Consider the following 20,895-nt stretch of genomic DNA (forward strand, 5'->3'; position numbering starts at 1 on the left):
TAAAACTCGCTGGTACATCTTACGTAGATTTACCACGTGTTGTGGTAGTTAAAATCTTCTGTGGCCGAAGTAAGCCTTACGAGCAGCTGGCTGACGGAGGAGGTTCAGCACTTCAGCTTGCAATGGCCCCGGCCAGACCTTTCATGCCATTCAGGCCATTTAGTCCGAAGTGTGATGAAATTTGCACTGAACACAGGGAAGCCTTTAACCGAAACAGCTCCCAAGTAAGGACAAATAATGGATCTCCAGAGAGATGCTATGCTCCACAAAAGCAACTGAAGGAGTTTTGGAGAGATTGAGAGTTTGATTACATGCTGATGGTACTCCCATTGCAGGCTGAGTGGAAGTCTAGCTTGATCTAATTAGCAAAAACTGGAACATGAGGACAAAACCGACAGCGGTGAGGTGCGGTGGGAGGCTCTGTTATTTAGCAAACGTGACCAAAACTCCAGAGAGAGAAACCAGTATAACGAGAGAGGTTAATCATCCCCAAATCACCCCCTTCTTTTCTAAACCTAAATTAAAATCTGTTTCTGAAAGTTGGTGAAAATTGTGCAGATGTTTCAGTGGAGCATTGGATTAATAATTTTGTCTGGTTTTAGAGGATCAGTATCATTCAAGTTTACAACCATATTTGGTTCATTTTGGTTATCAAACTGTAGGAAGTTGGATGGTGAAAAATAAGAAAATTGCTAGAAATAGTTTCTAAAAAAACAGCTGTAAAAATATTTTGAGACTAGTTAGAGCTCAGAAAGAGGATGGGTTTTTTTCAGTAGATCACAAACATGTAATTTGGGGTGACATGTATGCCAATTTCTGTTTGCGGATGAAATATACTTACAGATTGAATCAGCGTGTACTTAATGCTTTGTTTTGTGAAGTTGTTTTAGAGTTTGTATGGTTAAGTAGTCTACAACAATGTTTATCAACATTTAAAGTCTTTTGAAATAGATTATATGTTAACAAAATGTATATCTGAATAAGTCTGTAGGGCATTTTTTAGGAGATGTGTGAAAAGAAGCTTGATTAATATTTATAAAATTAATAAGCAGAGGATGGGATGGGTGGCTCTTGAGAGCTATAATTTACTAACATTGACACCCACCTATTTTTCCCCACCCCTAAATTACATGTCTCATTACTTAAAAGGCTGAGTATTGGTGGTGTTACAGTAGTAAATCCAAAGTTAGGGTTTAGTATTTCCATACAATAACTCAGTCTTCTTCAATTAATTAATTCAAATTCTGACTTAGCGTCCTGACAATCTTTATTACAAGGGTGGACCTGAACAAAGGTTAAAATCAAGCAGACGCTCGTTGAAAATACTGCAACAAGTAGTGAGAGAAAGATAGGAGAGTACATGTAGTTGTGCAAGTAAATAAAGAAATCATTGGTTATTTTTGGCAAGAGGTGGAGAAGCATGTGATGTCCAATTGTAGCTGTAGCCAAGGATTTATCTGGGGGCCAACTACTTTATAGGCAAACAGTAATTCCTTTTCACCCCACATCAGCTGAATACTATTTAGGGTCAAGAATGCTGCTTGCAGAAGTTGACCAGTCCTACAACCAAGCACTAATATTTAAGTGATGTATAATATTAGGGGCATGTTGTTACTGAGGGTGTATCCTGTTATTTTGTCAAGAGTTGAGCAAGGTGAAATGCTGAACTGTAACACGGGGCACAAAATAGTCATTACATTTGCTCTGTCCTGTTACTTCTCTAGCAAGTGGTGTGTTTGGTGGTACCTGGCTAACGTGGCAGGGACTGCTTGTCAGGAAAGATGGCAGACTGGATCTAGAAGGTTGGTGCTTCACAGTTATTTTTCAGGGCTGGGTAGGGGAGTCTTTTCATCTTATAAGGCAAAAGCACTCATTTAAATGAATTTGGAGTTCACACGTTCATTCTCCCATGGTCATCTTCTAAGCTGCAGGTCTTGAGAGGCAGGTCTTTTCCCTGACGCCTTTCCCCATCACACACATTAACGTGTCTGAATGTCATGGGAGTTGGCAGCTAATGAGATGGGGAAGAAGAGCTCGCCGTTCGCTGTTTGATGAGGAGGATTGCCGTCACCGGGGAACTATTCGGAGTTTTGGAGGTGCTCCTCGGGGAGCTCTCCGAAAGCACGAGGTTGCCTTTCTCCCGGCAGCGACAGACCGGGGCGGGCAGAGGCGAGTTGGCGGTAGGAGCACCTCAGGTTGTCCCCACGCGGCTTCCCGGGGGGACCGTCAGCTGGCGGGGGAGAGGCAGAGGGTCTGGTCTCGGCTAAGCTGCTGCTCGGGGAGACGATGGCCGCACACCTGCCTGCCTCGCCGGTGCGGCAGGGCAGGATAAGCGCCAAGCGTTACCGGCAGCGCCGGCTCCCCGCTTCGTCCGGGCCGGGGGAGTTTTGTTGATGCGCTTGGGGGCAGAGAGAGGGGAGCTCCCGCAGCGCCGGGGGAGGCAGCGGCGGGCGGCGGCGCGGGGCGGCTCCCGGCTGCGGCGGGCGGCTCCCGGCGGGGCCGGGCGGGGGCGCTGCCGCCGAGGCGCAGGGCTGCGCCGGGCTGCGGAGCGGGCGGCGGGAGGGTCCCGCAGGCTGGGTGCGGGGCCGGGGCGCGTCGGAGCGGGCCCTCGGTGCGGCGCAGCCCGCAGGCCCCTCCGCAGCGCTCGGCCGGGCCTCGTCCCGCCGCGCCAGGGCGATGGGCGGCGGCGGGCGCCGCTAGGCCGCCGCGGGCAGGGCAGCGGCGGAGGCGGGAGGAGGCGGAGGCGGAGGAGGCGGCGGCCGGGGGCGGGCTGGGTCCCTCCCCGGGAAGATGAGGCGGAGGCCCGGGCTGCTGAGCGGGCTGAGCTGGGGCTCTTCCCTCCCAGCCGCCAGGACAAGATGGCAGCGGCCGAGGCGGCGGCGGCAAGAGCGGCGGGGGTGAGGGGCTGAGCCCGGCCGGAGCGGCGCTTCCCCGTGGCGCTCCCGGACATGCCCAGGGCGGCGGCGGCGGCAGCTCCAGCTCGGACGCCAGCGCGGCCCGATCCGTGAAGGTGAGCGGCCGGGAGAGAAGCGGGGCCATTCCCGGCAGGCGGAGAGGGGCGCTGCCTCTGCCGGCAGCTTTCGCCTCCTTCCCGCGGGGGGGGGGGGCTCCGGGGCGAGGGGCTGGGGCAGACCCTTACCCCCCTGCCCCAGGGCGCGGCGGCGGCTCCTGCCCGCCGGGGTGGCACGCTGCGCCGCTGCCCTTGCCGGAGCCCGGTGGTGGGGAGCGGGCAGCGCCGCTTCCCCTTTCCGTCGCCCTCGACGGCGCCTGCTCCGCCGCGTCCCCGAAGTTTCCCCTTCCCCGGCGCGGGGAAGCGGCCGCCCCGAGCCTGGCGGCGCGGCAACGGCTGCCGGGCGAGGCCGCCGCCGCCGCCCGGCGGGGGCAGGCGTGGCCGCCCGCCTCGCCCGTTACCGGCGGCGGGGCCGGTCGGGCTCCGCCGGTGCCCCGCTCCCCTCCCGGGCGCGACGCGGCCGCCTCCTCCTTGTATGGTGCGCCCGGCGGTGGCCGCCTCCCCCGCGCCGCGCCGGGGGGTCCCGCGGGTGGTGCCCGGGCGCGGCGGCGGCTGCTCCCGTTACTGGTCCTGCGCTCGGCTGCCGCCGCCTCGGGGCCTCCGGTAGCCCCGGCGGGAGCCGACCCTTGAGAAGAGACCCTTGGGCTCCCCTCCTCTGCGCCGTGGGGGAGGCTGGCGCTGGGGCGGGGGGAGCCGATGGTGCCGAGAGGCCGGTGTAAATAAAAACAACTGGAAAGAAAGTTGACGCTTTAAAATTTGGGCAGTTCCCAAGAACTAGCTCTGTATAAACAGAGGGGGTTATTGCTGGTGGCTTTAACGTAACAATTGCAGCAGGGATTGTGTTGGGTTTGTTCTGGTCCATCGTGGTGCGTGTTACAAAACTGGCAGATGCGTTTGCGTGTGTTTGCTGTAGGAAATAGAGACTTTTTCCTTTTTTTTTTTTTTTTTTTTTAAATAATATTTACCTTAAGCCCTCAATCGTCACTGCTATGTGCTTGCATGTATATAGATGTCTTTCTTTGGAGGCTACGCGTCTCTTATTCACTGTTGTGTCTAACGTAAAACGTCAGTGCCAGAAACTGCGGTGGTTTCCTTTTTTGTTAACTTGGTAAGTTGGTTTGAGACTCCCAGAAATTATGGGGGTCCGTGATGTTTTTGCATCTTCCTGCTTGTGTTTAACCTTGTTTATTTCAGTTCCTTTAGTATCTTTAAATTGTGGGAAAGTGTGTTATTAACATGAGAGGCAATTACATTAAGTAAAGCTGCAGTTGTTGATAACAATGCATATTTCTGTGATTATTTCCCCCCCTCCCCCCAGTATTACCTCCCATTGCGTCATTTGCAAAAAGTTTATGCTTTGATTGATTTTACACAAAGTAGAAAGGCTTGTCTGACTGCGAGGACTTACTGTCTGACATAATAGTTCCATAACAGAGTTAATTTCTTAAAGGTTTCTAGAAACTAAGTTTAAAATTCACACAGCAACTGTCTAATAAGCGTGGTAGCCAGCAAAGAGATTAATTAAGCACCTGGAAAATAGGTCAAGACTGTATTACGAAGCAGCATGGCGAGATCGCAAATAAATAGAGCAAAGTGTTAACATGGGCTTACCAGGAGAAAACTGATACTGATATAACAGCGGGCACTTCTTTATCTGTGCTGCTGCAAACCATTTATGGTAGCGCACGGTGAGATGATGTATATAATCAAGTAAACAGGAATTAGATAGAGTTTTCACTTAACGCGCTTATTACCGAGGACTTCTGTTGTAGTGCGAGTTCTGCTGCTTGCTCAGGGTGTGGCGTTGGTTGTGCTTGTAAGTTATTTTTTCATAGATACGGTTGGCTAGATGCTCTAATTCAGGTTGCTCTCCGGGTTTGAGGACGCTTTGTAATCAGAGAGATTCCATCAGATGGAATAATTTTTCATTAAAAAAATTGCTCGGGAAGCTGTCCCTGACCTGGGGTCTCTGCCGGAGCCTGTGATTTTCCTTTGTTCCAGGTTTTTTGTGTTTACATGTCTCTTCCCTCCTATCTTTCAAGTAATTACCTACAGAAATAGGGAAATGAGACTGGCTGCTGCATAACGAGATGCTAGAGACGAAGAGAGGGTGTGGGGAAGAGGAGTGAGCTTTCAACTCATCTTACAGAAGTTGACACGACTGATAGAACTGTTAGAATTTGTGTGTGCTCCTTTTCTTGTTGTGTGCTTCAATTTATAGCAACAGCTTTAAAGCAAATGCTGTTTTGGAGGTGATTTTTCAAAAAGCCTCTGTGGGATCGATTGCGTCCGTTAAAGGGGATGGGAGGCCGAGCGGCGCTTTTAGAGGCAGAGTGTGTTTACCAGCTCCTGGGTAGAACAGAAGTAACTATGCTTAATTCTCGTGAAAATTCCAACCTAAACGTGTGGGAATGTCAGGCTGTGCTTCTGTGAGCTTGTGAGTTTAGGGATGTACCTCTGTGTACTATTTTAGGAGACTGCACTCTTCCTGTTTTTAGAGTAGTTTTCTTTTTAACAGTATATATGTGCTTTCTTGTATTTTCCATTCTGTCAGTATGCTGATTACTGCAACAAAGATCCTTTTGACAAAACGGTGCATTTTGAAACAGGAATTTTTGCTTTCTTATGTGTGTGTGGGGGAAGAAAAGCATTGGTAAAGGGCACAGCACTGTCATTTGAGGCCAAACGTGTATTTCAGAGGAATGTTAAATACAGAAGAAAAAACTTCTTTTAGTTGAGCTAAATTTTGCTATTGCAGTGTGAGGTCTGTGAGGTGTTGTGGCATACGACTGCTGTGCACATACAGAATAGTTACTGTAGGCAGTATCACTTTCTGCACAGAACTTTGTGGAAAAAAGCAGAGAATATCTATGCTTTTTTAAATCTTTTTTTTTTTTTAAGACGAGCCTTAGCTTCACTGAATATGCAATTGTTTCATTCCATATGTAGAAGCATTACAGCTGAGGCAAACTGCTCTGTCGACCAACAGAAGTATGAATTGGGTAGACTGGGCCTGATAATCAACTGGTGATACTCGATCCAAGGGAAGAAGTAGTAGTGGAAGTAGAGTGTCCTTGTGGCGATAGCAGTGCTTCAGTTACACATTCACTGTTGAATTTTGTGAAATAGTATCCGCCTTTCATACCTCAAAAAAGCTTCTTTGTACCTTTTTGTGTTTTCTGAGTTTCTTCAATTCTCTGGTGATGTTACGGTGCAGTTATAGGAGAATTTCAGAAGTCTTGGCATAAGATTAATTTCATCAAGAAAACATCCTTAGCATTTCTTCACTGAAGCAGTGAAGCTCCTGTAGATGGGTTATGTAAACTCACAGCTGGTCAAATACTTATTTTCAGCTGATCTAACGATTGCATTTATTGCCTTTGAAAATAAGGGAAGTAAGAGTTGAGCTTGGTCCTGGGGAGCTTTTACTAAGTTAATGCCTCAGTTCCTGAGTCAGTGAAATATTTTTCTTCAGATCTCTTGACTGAAAATCTGAGATGGAGTAGAAAATAATGTATTGTTTTCAATCCAGGTCTTGGAAGAAAAGCTCATTCTTTGGGTGAAGTATGAGATGGATCTCTTGGTGTTTGAAACTGTATTTCAGAACTTTAGTTGGATTGTGCATGAAACCAAATATAAAGGAGTTAGCAGGGATGAGCACTGAGCGTGTTAGAGGTGGCTGATGAGTGTGCAGTGCAGCTTAAATGATGTTAACTGTATTTAAAGCAACTTTCAATAGCTAGTGCTGTGAAAGAGGTTAGCAATGGGTTACCTTTTTCTGACTTGTACAGGCAGTGAACACCCTCTATTTGACCTGAAATAACCTATAATGAAGCATAAAGCCTGGAAAATCCTGTTACCTGTTCTTGGCTTCCCCCACCCCCCTCTGTAGACCATTTCAATTTGGACACTTTTACAGATTTCTAGAGAAAGAGAAGTTCTGTTTCTCTTCAGAGGCACTAACTTTTGAGTGACAGATGAGCAGAGGAACAACATGTAGTTGTGAAAGTAGGTTTTAGTCTGTGACTTTATTTAATGGTGTAGTATTTCCTACAGGGTAGGTCCTGTCCTCCCCCCCCCTTAATTCTTCAGTTGTTTTATTTCAATATAGCAAATATCGGTAAAGATGGCAAGAATTGGTTTGTATCTTGTTTTTAGATGCAGTTTGGGGATAATCTTCATACAGTTTTGTAGTATTTTTTCACATTATGTCACTTTTTTTATATAGTGTCTTAATATTCCACTTAAATTTTGAGAGTGGGTGTCTTTCTGACAAAATGGGGTTAATCTCTATCTTCTTAGCAATTTTGCTTGAAAATAGAAGAAGAGCTAAATAACTGGAGTGCTTTTTAAGAAAGTACGTTCAAGCAGTTCAGTTCTGATTTTTTTTTTCTTATTCAGGGACTTGTAATCAGTTTAATTTCAAAATATTTCTCCCTATATTATTAACTTTACGTATTTAATAGTCCCAGCATTGTGTAAACTTTTTGTACAGTCTTTTTTTCACCTTGTGTTTTCAGGAAAAAAATAGAAAATATTCCTCTTTGGAAGTATGGGCTTTTCTCCAGTTCTATTGTGCCCTTTAATATTTGGGTATAACAGGATGGAGTCTAGAAGAATGTTAAGTTCATGTTCCAAAACACAGCGATAAAATAAGACCCTGTGAAACTTCCAAAGACAAAATAGATATAAAAAATACTTTTATGTATTTTTATTATTATCAAAGCTACAGCAACTATTTCAATATTAAAAATGTAATTGGATTCTTATGTACAGAGGATTGTCATGAGTGATACTCCCATCAAAAAACCCCTATTTTTAAAATCAGTGATCTTAAATTATTTTAGCAAGAATGGGAAGTCACAGGACTTTAACAGTTCTAGAAACATATTTTCGCCTTTTTAAAGCATATTACAAATGAAATATGATCAATGCTTTTCATGTAGAAAGTCAGCTGTTGTTAAATGAAAGTCCTCTCGTATTTGTGTAAATGTTACATGCTGAATATGTACAGCACCACAGTAACTACCCTTCTGAATAAGAGGTGGGGAATTTAGGGACAGGGAAGCTCGGGTCCCAATACCTGTGCCTAGGCCCATTAACATCTTTGTTGAAAGAGCAGGGTGTGGCTGCAGGTCGGAGATGCTCATGGCCGCTTCCCAGGCCTGTCGGACACCACTCTGTAACCCACCCACCTGAGCGTTTCTTGCCTTTCTCTGTGCCAGAGGCTGTGCCCCTTCGGGTCGCTGCACTGCGTTGTCCTGCCGCTGGTTTTGTGCGACCAGGACACTTAACTTCCAAGGCATGAGATTGGCAGGAACTTAAATTGCTGGGTGAGACAAGATTTTTATCACAAAGCTGAAGCTTGGCTGTTGCTTTGCTTTGAGGCAAGTGGCATCTAGTACCTGAGAAAACTGGCTTTGGTTATTTTAAGTTTTTTACTTTATTTTTATTTGACTCTTGGTTAGAAGGTGAACTGTGAGATGGAGGTGGATCTCCGCACCTTGTGCTCACCTTGTCTTGAAGCATGATAAAGTGAGCTAGCAAAACTGGTCCCTGGGCAGGAGGACTGCCAGGAGAACAACTTCAGCTAGGGTTGCGATCACTGGTGCAGCTGTGTTGTGCGTGGGGCTGGAGCACCTTCATTGTGAAGATATTTTCTGCTTTTATTAGCGTGATCAAATCCCTCCAGGCCTGCTCCCTAGGGTCCCTGGATCTGAACTGACATTTAAACGGTTCCCTGATCCTGCTGATACAGACTGAAACAAGAAAGGAGCCCACAGAAAGGAGCTAGCATAGGCTCAAGGTCTGAAGGCTGTCATATAAATACAAAAGTACAGACAGAAAACCAACTTCAGTACTGATAATCGGTACAAAGTTTATTATAAGGGAAGCAAATAAACTTTTTTTAACTGGCAGTTTGAGCTCCTTCTGTAAGGTAAGAGTAACCACTAGCATCAGGTATTCATAATCTGTATGGCCCATTTTATCTGAAACTGTAGTAACTTACTTTATCATAGGTAGATACCTCTCGTGTTTCCCTGGTCTCTGTTGTTTACTACTTTGTTTTGGTCCTTTGTCTGTGTTTACAAAAAATGGTGCATTAACCTTTACCTTATTCCACTAGTTTAGGTAAAATGTACTGATTTCCCCCCCCCTCTTCCATATGGTGGAGGTTTTGTCTGTATTGGTACACAACAATTGGTGGAACTTGCACAATTTCCAGATGGTTTTTTTGTTTGTTTCTTGTAAGATGTCTTTGCCTTTTTGACTGAAAAGCTGTTAATGTGCATCATTACCTTGTAAACCTCTTCCTTCCTGTGTTTTCCTAGAAACTTCGGTCATCTGCTGCTACTTACCGTTTTCCGTTTAATTATTCTGTGTTTTCTTCTTTTTTTTTTTGAGTTGCTTGCTTGTCTACAGTCAGTCTGTTCTAGCTGAGAAGTTTTTCCACAGCTTGTTTTTGAAAATTTAAACTATTTATAGGGGTAGAGGAGGTCCTCAAGATCTTTATTTTTCAGCACTTGAATGTGTTTAATATGGGAATTTTATTTGTGATCTTACTTGTGAAGCCTTTTGGAAGGAACAGGGTTTGTTCTCAAGAGAAGAAAAAAGTTCTTTGTCTCCTCTTTCCTTATCTGTTAATATAAACTTATTTTGTGATTCAAGAAATTAATCAATATTCAGCCTAGTAGGAATGGGTTGCTTTCATGAGATGATGTTATGGACGAACTTCCTTTGACTGTGTCAGCTCTGAGCCCTGCAAGAGGACATTGTGGGAGGTTTTTCTCAAGAAATATTTTGGGAGCTCTTTGCAACAAGTGCTCTTTGAGACTAAATGTGTCTTTAAAACTCAGTCGAAGAGCTGTCTAAACTTTGTTTTAAAGATTTAAAACAAGAGTGAATGTTAGAAGTTTATTTATACTATAAATGGAAAGATTATTAAATATGGAAGGGAACACAACAGAGGAAAAACTGATGCACATTTATCAGTATTATGCTCTAGCTGGTGGAGTCATGCCGCATGTAATCTTGCCTTTCTTTTTGCATACCTCTCTGTGAACTTAATAAGTTTCTCTGCGTAGAAATTTCTTGCACTGATGGCTTTGGGAAATATAATGTGGGTTATTACAGCTGTTGATTTATTAGGAGGCAAAAAGCTGAGCCTTTTGTGAGAGAACATGCATTTCTAATGCACTGATTTTTGCCCGTAGGAAACGCTGCTTCCTCCGCGTCTTTAGAAATCTGAAGAAGGTGGTAAACACCTGTTTTGTCTCCATTCTTTCTTTCTTGTTCTACATATGCAATGTCTAATTTATACAGTCGTTTTCAGTAAGCAACCAGTGCTGTCTTCATGATGTTGTTGCTTACAATGAAAGAAAAGCACCTGTTACATAAAAGTGAAATAGTGAAACCACAGTTTTAAGTAAGGAATTTGTATTCTGGAAAAAAAAAAAGGACTTTGAAGAGTTTTCATTCTGTGCATGTATATATAAAAAACCCCTTTCAAACATACACTTACTGGCTGTGTGTGTATGTATATGTTTGTGTGGGTATGTCCCTCAGTCAGTATATGTTTGAAAGTTGTTACTCGGTGTAGTTGAAGTGACTGACCTGAAAACTGTAGCAGAAAAAGATAAATCAAGAGAACTGTGCTTACAGTTCAATTAGATTTAAAACAAAAAAGGCTACTGTAATATTTACTGTAATATTTTTTTTGTTGCAGAAGGAGTTGAATATCATCTGGGCGTGCTGTCTTGACGACTCAGTAACGGCTTGATAACTAAGCTCTTGTTGGTCCTTCTTGTTGGAAGAGTAGTTCTGAGTTTTCATGTATTTGGGGAAAGTTTTAACTCAAATCTTACTGCTGGATAATTCTCAATATGTAGGAAATAATTTTATATGCCTTCTGAACCGTGCTCTCTTGACACTATATAGATCCTGATTTGCAAACTTTTGTGTCACATGTCATACTCGAGCTTGAAGGGTTATTTGTGTGTGTGTGCTGTTGCAAACTTAATGTGCAAGTCCTGTGGGGAGAACAGTAATTTTGCGTCGCTGTACTGATGCGTGCTTTGTCCAGCTGAAAATCTTTTATAAAAAGAGGGAGAAAGATAATTTTGAATGAACCTCTTCCACCTCGAGTAATTTAGAGGACTTGATGAAGAATCAACTTTATGTAAGTAGGACACTTTCGTGGGCATGCAGATGTTCTGGCATGCCGGCCGTTCTGTGAAGGTGAAGTGGCAACAAGGAAAATAGCCATCTAGGTTTGTATTCTTACAGGAGCTGCGTTTGACGTTGTCTAGAGCTATTCTAAAATGAAACTTCTAAATAAATTTCTTAATTGGGTTGGTCCACTTCTAATTCTAACAAAAGCCCAGGAGACTAAGAATGCAAAATTAAGCAGTGAAATCAAGATAAAATGATTGGAAATAAGAAGGGAAAATAGCATACATATTTGTTCAGAATTTTTTTTTAAAAAAACAACCCAACAAAAACCAGCGGCATTTGAACAGGGGTTTACCAACCGGCAGTTTGAGCTAAACTCCTCCAGCAAATTCTCTTTCTGCTTTAGGGAAGGTGGCAAAATCTTTTGGAAATACAGCAATGGAAGAAGTGTGGCTTTTTGTCCTACCTCTCTACTCACCTTGATCTCTCGCTGCATTGGCGAGCGACAGACAGTAGCAGTAGTTTGAGTTCATCCTTCAGCACTGTACTGTCGTGCAGAACCTGAAGGTGTGGGCTCTCCTGAACACCGGTGTTAGGGACTTTTATCTCAGCGTGCATGCTGTGTTCAGGTTCAAAAAGAATTAGTCTTTTAAAAGAAGAGATTAGGCTGGTGAAGCCCTGCCTGGTTGAAATGTGCTGTTTGTGTTGATGGTGGCACATTCTAATTTGGAGAGCCTGTTCTCATTTGGGGCTGGTGGCCGATACTGTGCTGCTTGTGCTTTCTTTTCAGAAAGCTTCTTGCCCAGCAGAAAAATAAATGCTTGAAGTGTTATTCCATTTGTCTCTTTAACTACGATTGCAGTCATATTGGCATCACAAGGTTTAGCTTTTGATATTTGTGGAAAATGTGAATATAGCAATTGTATTCTTCAGTACTGCTACTGGTAAAAAAATAACTGCTTTGAGTCATAGGAGTGCTCTGTGGCATTTTATGTAAAATATGTTTGTGTTCAGTGTATGGCAACAGTTCTGTTTCCAAGTATTGAGACAATGGTGCGATTGAGACTAGTTTGCATCACACTTAAACTTATATTTTCAGTTTCTGGTATCGATGCAACCTTGGTAATGTCCGCTTAAAACATCCTGAATGTTGCACAAATCTAAGGTGGGCAGTAATTTGTGTTTCTTAGGTGGGTAGTAACTATGTTTTACAGCTTCAGAATGGGATCATTTTATCATTTGCTTCCCACTAAGACATGTTCCAAGCTTGGAACCAACCTCTGGCCTTCCAGGCTTGACCTTCACCGCTGATCTGTGCAGGACTGATGTTTTGTCAGGCAAAGGCTGCCATGGGATGAACTTAATTTTGTTGGTGTATGATGGCACAGAATTCCTGAGCTCTGAAATATCTTACATATTTTAATCAAAGCTCATAATCATTACTTTTGTCATTAAACTTCTGGGTCTGTGGTTGTGGCCCCTAGAACTTGGTGCTGACTTTCTTGGTGAGCTCACATCAGAGCTGCCTCTACACCTCACTGTTCTCTGTGGTGGAGTGTGTGTGTGCCTGTGCAGTTCGTGTCCAGAATTGCCCCTGTAGTTATGCAAGGAAACAATTTGTACGGCATGTGTTACTTGAAACACCTCAGTGCTTTCTCCTTTGCTCTGCTTCCTCCCTTCCATGGGTCGGAGATCTGTTTGAAGAGCTGGTTTCAAGGTGGTGGGGCGTGGGATTCCTTGGGCTTGTATCTCTTAACTTTTTGTACTTTCTGTAGGTGCTTTTTCCTTTATAAATTGCAAGAAGCCTCAATTGCCAGTGCTCTGTTATGAATTGTACAGCTGGAGTAAGGGAATTCCTCAGGGTGAACAGTTCACGGGTATGAAAGTGCTCACATCAGTACAGCTTGTTCAGCTGCATATCCAAAATAAACAATAACACAGAGGTGCTGCTACTACCAGTGATGAGGTTTCTTCGGGGGGGAAAGAGAGGGCAGCTAATTCAGCTTTGTATTTGCTAAGTTACTCAAAGTTGGGTGGCACCCAATATGAAAAGAACAGGTTGTTTTTTTTTTTACCTGGGGAAAAATGACAGTTAGTATCCTTACAGTGTTTTCTAGGTGATACATAATGTAAATAAAACAATTCATGAGTGCTACCGCTCCAATGGTGCGCTTGCTGGAAGTCACAGAGCTTTTAGAAAGCCTGCCTTGATGCCCAGCTGTGCTGCGGGAAGGGTGCGAGTGTGTTGGAACCTGTTCTCACCCGTGGTGGCTTGAAAGAAGTTGGAAAACAAGTTTTCTTGAGTTAAATTGTAACTATAGTATTAGATGGCTGCCACCGGCTAGGCTGTGCCTGCTGGGGATCTTGCTGCAACGGCAGCAACGTAGTGATTGCACTGCTCGGGGCAGTTAGAAGGGGCTGTTTATTTTGCAGGAGAATTAAGGGTGTAGTGTGGCAACTTCTCTCCAGCTCACCTGCAGAGGTCTTACTAACTAGTTATTCTGCTGTACCCCCCTGCCTTACTCTGTCATGAGAAAATGTCACTTTACAGTTAATTATTAATGGTGCTCGGGCCTGGGACAGGCTGTGCTTCTCAAGGTTGTTGCAGTCTGCCAAACTGGTCGTATTTATGAATTTGCCTGGGACTGCTTGAGAAGGCTGGAGATGTCATTTTAAGAGTCTAGTAAAGACATTGTTACAGTTAGGTGAATATTAGCAAGACGTTACCAGAGATTCTTCATTTCACTGAGCAACATCTGGATGGTTCTCTTCAGTTTCTGTAGAGAGAAGCTTGACTTGGAGGGGGGCAAACTGTGAAGTGCCTCTTGTTTATTGTCATTACTTTGTGAAAATGTATTTATTTATTGGAATGAATAAACAATACATTTACTTATTTAAAATGTGTTTACTTCCTTACTTTGTTCATACTTTCTTCAGAAGCACAGAATTCACAGTCTTAACACTGATAAAAATTAATGCATTTTGTGTAATTTAGTGTTTAATAAGTCAGGTGCAGACTTCCCGGTTCTCTCTGCTTCAAACTTAAGAGCCAGGAAGACTCATTTCCTTCGAACGGACCCTATCTAGAGGTAATAACAGTTTGTAGGTGTCTGGAGACAAGCTTTCTTTTCCACATCCCCTTCAGTATTCACTAGCAACCCTTGGCACGTGAGGTGGAATGCAGCAACCTTGGTATCAGAGCAAAGCAAGCTGGAGAACTCTGGAGCGAACTTCAGCTTGTGTGTGCCACCGCTCAGAAGCGGTCGCTGGGCTGGAGTGAAGTTATGGTGTTCACCTTGCACTTGGGGAAGGAGAAGAGGGCTTTAAAAATGTGTGTAGGGGGAATGGACAGACTTCTCTGAGGCTTAAACTGAAAATCGGGTCTGAAGCTACTCTGGTAGCTGGAGTCTGCCTGTGGTACATCACCTGGGGACTGCGCTTTTCCGTCCGTCTTCCGATGGTTTTGTGTGCTTTGGTTTGCATCCTGAAGTGGTCTTGTCATGTACGCACACACTTGGGTTTTATTTTAAATGAAATTTAACTGGAAGATGCGCGCCAGCTGCTCATGAATGTTCAGACTTAAGTACCCACCCTGAAATGAACACAGAATGCGTTTTTTCTTTTCTCTAGTACAGACTGCTCTACGCATCCCTTTCTTATTGTGCTGCTGGGCTTGTTAACATACACGTGGTCTGACAAGCTTCAGTTTGTGTGAGGAAGCAGGAGTAGTCTCAGTAAGAAATGTGCAGGAAGATGTATAAGCTCAGTGAAGTGATTTGTGGCAAGGTGGGGAAAAGAAAGATCCATTCTGTAGTAGGTATGTGCATTATATTATTTTCTTTTACCAGAAGACCTGCTACACGCCCCCCCCCCCCCCCCCCAGTACCTCTTCATTCTTTCCAGTGTAGCTATCTATAGGATTATGTTGTAACCTGGATCCCCCAAAATAGTAAAAAAATAAAAACCAACCCAAACGAAACCCCTAAACTGAAATAAACAACAGACAAATAAAAACACCCCCCAAAAACCAAACCACAACCATCCCTCAACCACAGAAAAACCCCAAACCCACAAAAAAGCCCCCGCAACGTGGCAGTGCTGTTATAGTAGAGGGTGGCGTGGTATTTTCCCTTTCTCTTTGAGGTTTGTTGTGCAGCTCTGCTGTCTCTGCGTGGGGCTGGGTTTTCATCTGGGAGGGGGAAAATCAATTCTTTTAAGAAACTCAGCTTCTTGTAGGAAAGGTGTCCAGCAGCTGCTTGTACTGAATAGTTATACGCTGTTCTGGTGTATTTTATTGCGTATATGTTAGTGTATAGTAAAGAGTGTGCTTCTGTCTGAAACAGCCTCTGAGCACTGCATAGGAGTATGGCAGAGGTCTTCAGGCAGTCTCAGGTGTAGGATGCTGCAGGTTTTTTATTGTGCCATTTTCACAGGAAGATCTATAAAAGTGTTTTTATTCATTGGTTATATCGAGATACTGTAGCTTCTCCAAATGAGATTGCATCTGGAAGTACGTGTTTAAAAAAAGACAAACAAAATAATAGGGGTAAGGGAGAAGTGTTTAGGGAAAGGTGTTCGTACAAGAACTCTAAGACCATTTTTACTTTTCTGGATTAAAATTAGTCTGTCATGATCAATCAAAGGTTGTTCTTCCAGGGTATGTCATCTGTTTTATTTCATCCTTATTTTTTTTTTTTCTTGGAGTTGCTAAAAATGTTCTCATAATAACTCAATAAGCAGTTCTTATCTGAGAACAGAGCTGATAATGTGGTTGGAGTTCAGGGTTGTGAAGTTAAGCCTGTAAGAAATACAAAACCCCCAAAAGATAATAGCCTAGTTTCTCTCATCCAACTGAAATTAACATTAAAGAGGAAGCTGGGAATATGTTCTTCCAGTCCTTCTGGACTGCTTTGAATAGCATGAGCTGTAGAAAACTTACAAGTTTTTGAACACCAGTGGTCCCAACAGGCTCAGGTGAAGATTTGAGTAGTCCTCTGGCCATGCTAGAGGACTGTGCTCCCCTGCACTGGGCGGTTGTCCTGTCTTCAGAAAACCTCCTTAATTGCAGTGTAGGTTTATTGCTGCTTTTTCAAAGTAATCATCTTGATTTCGTGCCATCAGCTTTGGTGACACACTTACACTGGCAAATACTTTTTCCAGAAGTTAAACCAAGCAAGATGTTTGCTGTTTGATTATAGCAGAACCAGGGCAAATGGACCTGCTGGGATTGCTGGAGCTTGGCAGGCTTCTCTCCCGTGGGCCAGGCGTCCAGGCTCCTTCCCGTCGGGCAGGACAACTTTGGCTGCTCGCACTGCACCTGTTTTTGCCCGGGACGCAAACAGCTCGTCTTGAGCTGTGTGAGTGCCGCTGGAAGCTACAATGTGTGCTCCAGGGTGGTCGGTGAGGGCTGAATTTGGAGCTCTAAGTAATATGATCAGGATGAATTATTCGTTTAAATATAATTATGACAGCAGAGAGGGTAAGTGCCATACTCATTAATATGCTCATGCTGTGCACCAGGCACTCTGTAACCGGGTACGTTATTTAGGAGAGAATTCAAGACTTCCTGGAGAGTTTTTTGAGGTTGAGAGTTACTCTTAAATCCTTGGTATGGAGCAGGAGGCCAGTGGCAGTCCTGAATATTTGGTGGTGAGAGAGCCTGGCTGCTGGCGGTCTGCAGCTTTCTGTGTCATTTGGCTCTGGGCAAACAGTGTTGGAAAGGAAAGGGCTTTGAAGTTTTCTTCTTCTACTGGGGCAAAAACCATTATAGGATGCTAAACTGAGGTGATGGTGTGATTATTTTAATAGCTGTTAAGATGTTTAAATGCTGATTTCCATAAATCAAATCACAGCTTCAGAATAATTATACTGTACATTTGGTTAGTTTTCGTTTGATCAGACTCATTGCAATGTCTGGCTCAAGTGTTATGTGACTCATCTGCAATTTAAATACCTATTGCCAGAATCTTCATGTGCTTAGTATGAAAAAGTGATTTAATTGAAGTGTTATGGGTATTGAATCCCTCTCTGAGAGCTGATCAGACTGGTATAAGCCATAACTTCCCCGAAACCTTGTAGTGTTTTACACTGTGGTCCATCCAGTGCCTTTTTCTTAGTATTTAGCGTTCTGTGACATAAAAGTTTAAGGCTGGTATTTGATGAGTCTGGAAAGGGACATAGTAGGGTCAGTCCAGAGATGAGAGCTGGAAGGTACAGCATCAGAGAGAGGCAAGGTCTATGCAGTTTAAAGTGGAATTGAGGTTCCTTGTCCGATGTGCAGGCCAGGTACTGCTGCTGTGGCCCTCCTCCCTCGCACGCTCTGCTTGGTGCCTGGGAAGGGGAGGTATGGTGTGGAGCGTGGCCCTGGACGGTCCTGTGGCTCTGCTTTCCGCAGAGCTAATGCCCTGAGTCAGGGTGAATTTGGGCAGGCAGTGGGACTAATCCTGCACCATCACCGGGCTGTGCAGAATGGGGCTGCTGTGCTCAGGGCTGCTTCCCAGGCTGGCAAACTGCCACCTTCTGTGCAAAACGGTTCTTCGTTACTGATTTCCGAGGTGCAAGTGTTCTTTCTGAGAGGCTGTACAGGTGTACCCTTTGAAAATGTGATGGCCTCAAGGAAGATGGAGTCAATCAGATTGAATTTTTGATCTTGGCCTTACTGGGAATTCAAAAGTTAAAATTATCCACAGTCTTTTATTTTAACTTTCACTTCTCTCTTAGCAAGGATGTAATTGTGTTTGCAAGAGAAAAATAAAAAAATATACAGAATGTAGAAAAAAAAAATACAAAAAATATTGTTTTTCTTCCCTTCACATTCACTTGAAAATAAATTTCTGTGAGAAGTCTGTCCTTATAAGTTCTCTACCTACAATTATCAGCCCAGTTTTCAGAAACTATCTTGATCAGGGACATATTTTGTAGGTCTGTAGAACATTATACTTAGATAATTTAACAGGTTACTTTAGAGTGCAGGTCTTCTATGGCACAACTCATAAAATTGGGATATCTGAAAGTATGAGGCTAATATTTAGTTTCCAAATCTGAATTGAAGGGAGGGGGAAAAAGTTGGTGCCTCTGCCGCCTACGATTGGGTCACTGGTATGCAGACTTCTGCAATAGGACAGTATATAACTTAGAAAGCACCTGCCTTTTGTGAATGGATTAGGTTACTGTACATCTTAATTTACCCAGAAAGTTGCAATTGTTTATGTGAACATACACACTCCCCTAGGGTATTTTGGGCCCATCACATGGCTCAATTGCTTTCACGTTCATCACAGTGAAATTCTTTGAGCTTTGACAGTTGTGTCGTTTGTCCGTTTGTTCTCAGAAGCCTGATGGTCCTTATGATGAGTAGTCAGATACCTTGTGTAACAGGTACTATTGGCTCACAGTGAAGAGCTTTTAAGTTATTTTACATAATCCTTGATAAGTATTTCAATTGGTATTTAACTTATGTTGCAAAAGTACTGTAGCATTCAGTATGTAGAAATGATGGGGGTTTTAAAATGAAAGCTGAGTTTTTAATAGCACAAAAGTGGTTCCCCCACTTGAAAAATTACGGGTAGTGGCCTGCAGCAGACTGTCTTGGTCCTGCCCTGTGCAACCACAGAATCATAGAATCATGGAATGGTTTGGGTTGGAAGGGACCTCTAAAGGCCATCTAGTCCAACCCCCTACAATGAGCAGGGACGTCTCTAACTAGGGCAGGTTGCTCAGAGCCCCATCAAGCCTGACCTTGAAAACCAGCAAAAGCACTTTCTCCTGTAACCTGTTGCTGCTGCGGTCCTTGTGTGCTGAAGTGTGTGCACTGGTAAGGCACGAGGACCTTCCTGTTGGGCATAAGAAACTAAATATGAAATAACTTTAGGCTAGCTTGTTTGGCAAATGAATTTGTGTCCTGATTTTTTTTTTTTTAGAAGAGGAAGCTGCTGCAAAGCTTGGAAATGTGAATGCAGGATTCTCACTTGCTTTTTCTTTTTCTTTCCCTCTGTAGGTATGGCCTCACAAGTCTTGGTCTATCCACCATATGTTTATCAAACCCAGTCAAGTGCCTTTTGTAGTGTGAAGAAACTCAAACTAGAACCAAGCAGTTGTGTGTACCACGAAAGAACCTACCCGCAAATCTATGTGAATGGTAAAAACTTTGGAATTTCTCCCCACAGGGTTACTACTTACTTTCAGACTAAAAACCCATTTGACAGACCTCGAGGACAGAACTTTTTGTTGCAGTCAAATGCTGTTGCTTTAAAAAATATTGCAGGTGCTACAAAAGTGTTAGCAGCGCGGGCGCAGCAAGCTCAGTTAGAGGCACCTCGGGCTGGGACTCAAGGAAGCCGATCAGATATTCTGGAAGGACCCCAGCGATGTGGATTGAAGCGTAAGAGCGAAGAGCTGGATAATCAAAACAGCACGATGCAGATTGTTGATGAACTGTCCATCCTGCCAGCAATGTTGCAAACCAATGTAGGAAACCCGGTGACGGTTGTGACAACGGCTGCAGCTTCAAAACAGAGTGGTACAAGTGGAGATGGAGATTACCAGTTAGTACAGCATGAGGTATTGTGCTCTGTGAAAAACACTTATGAGGTTCTTGATTTCCTTGGGCGAGGGACCTTTGGACAAGTAGTGAAGTGCTGGAAAAGGGGGACAAATGAGATTGTGGCAATCAAAATCTTGAAGAATCATCCTTCGTACGCACGCCAAGGACAAATAGAAGTGGGCATATTAGCGAGACTGAGTACTGAAAATGCTGATGAATTTAACTTTGTGAGAGCCTACGAATGCTTTCAGCATCGTAACCATACTTGTTTGGTTTTTGAGATGTTGGAACAGAATTTATATGACTTCCTGAAACAAAACAAATTCAGCCCTCTGCAACTGAAAGTAATTCGGCCTATTCTGCAACAGGTGGCCACTGCACTGAAAAAACTAAAAAGTCTGGGTTTAATCCATGCTGACCTCAAACCAGAGAACATTATGTTGGTGGATCCTGTTCGGCAGCCTTACCGGGTTAAAGTAATAGATTTTGGGTCTGCCAGCCATGTATCTAAGACTATTTGTTCAACCTATTTACAGTCTCGGTATTACAGGTAGGTGTCTTTTACTTTGTTTTTAATAAATGCTAAAACCTTGTTCCATTACAAGTTAAAGTTAATGGCTTAAATAATTACTCTTCCAGATAACTGATAAGAATAATTTGGAAAACATAAGGACCATCTAAGAATGAAGGCCATACCGATTCAGTGGTTGGTTACCGTTATAAATGTGAATACTTGCTTTGGATGTTTATATAGTGTTGTTGTTTTCTGGAAGTATGTTTTGTGTTGCACTCTGAAGTCATCACTTGCTGTTATTTTGAGGCCTCTGATGAGACTTTTTAAAAGGAAAATAGAAAAAAAATTCGCTTTCACTTGCTTGATTAGGGTGCCTTTCCTGCCTTCCTAACGTGATGGGTTTTTTTTTCTGTAAGCAGCTGGACAGTGTACTAGAAGTGCCATATTTTTATATCCTGTTGCCAAAGATTATGTAAATACCTCTGTTTTTCTCCAGCACTTGTAAATATTTTGCTTAGTTCTTATAAACTCAGTTCTGACTGAGTGCCTTCAGCAGCTGTGGACTTCAGCGAACTTCTGGAGTTAGTGAATGATAGAATACTTAAACGTTTAAGGTGATACCAGGTGGGCATTTAAAGTGATTTTTGATGCGTGGCT

General features: G+C 43.7%; 1 protein-coding gene across 2 annotated transcripts in view; it reads left to right on the forward strand.

Annotated features, from left to right (window-relative positions):
* The first annotated feature begins 19,180 nt into the window (after positions 1–19,180).
* HIPK3 (homeodomain interacting protein kinase 3) overlaps positions 19,181–20,895 on the forward strand; it is a 59,568-nt gene continuing 57,853 nt past the window's right edge. For both annotated transcript variants that reach the window (XM_086472108.1, XM_086472109.1), the window contains exon 1: positions 19,181–20,274. In XM_086472108.1, coding sequence (XP_086328234.1) covers positions 19,181–20,274 — 1,094 coding nt within the window. The remainder of the gene's footprint in view (positions 20,275–20,895) is intronic.

This window comes from Leptosomus discolor, chromosome 12 (genome assembly GCF_034619465.1).
Source record: "Leptosomus discolor isolate bLepDis1 chromosome 12, bLepDis1.hap2, whole genome shotgun sequence".
Taxonomy (NCBI): domain Eukaryota; kingdom Metazoa; phylum Chordata; class Aves; order Leptosomiformes; family Leptosomidae; genus Leptosomus; species Leptosomus discolor.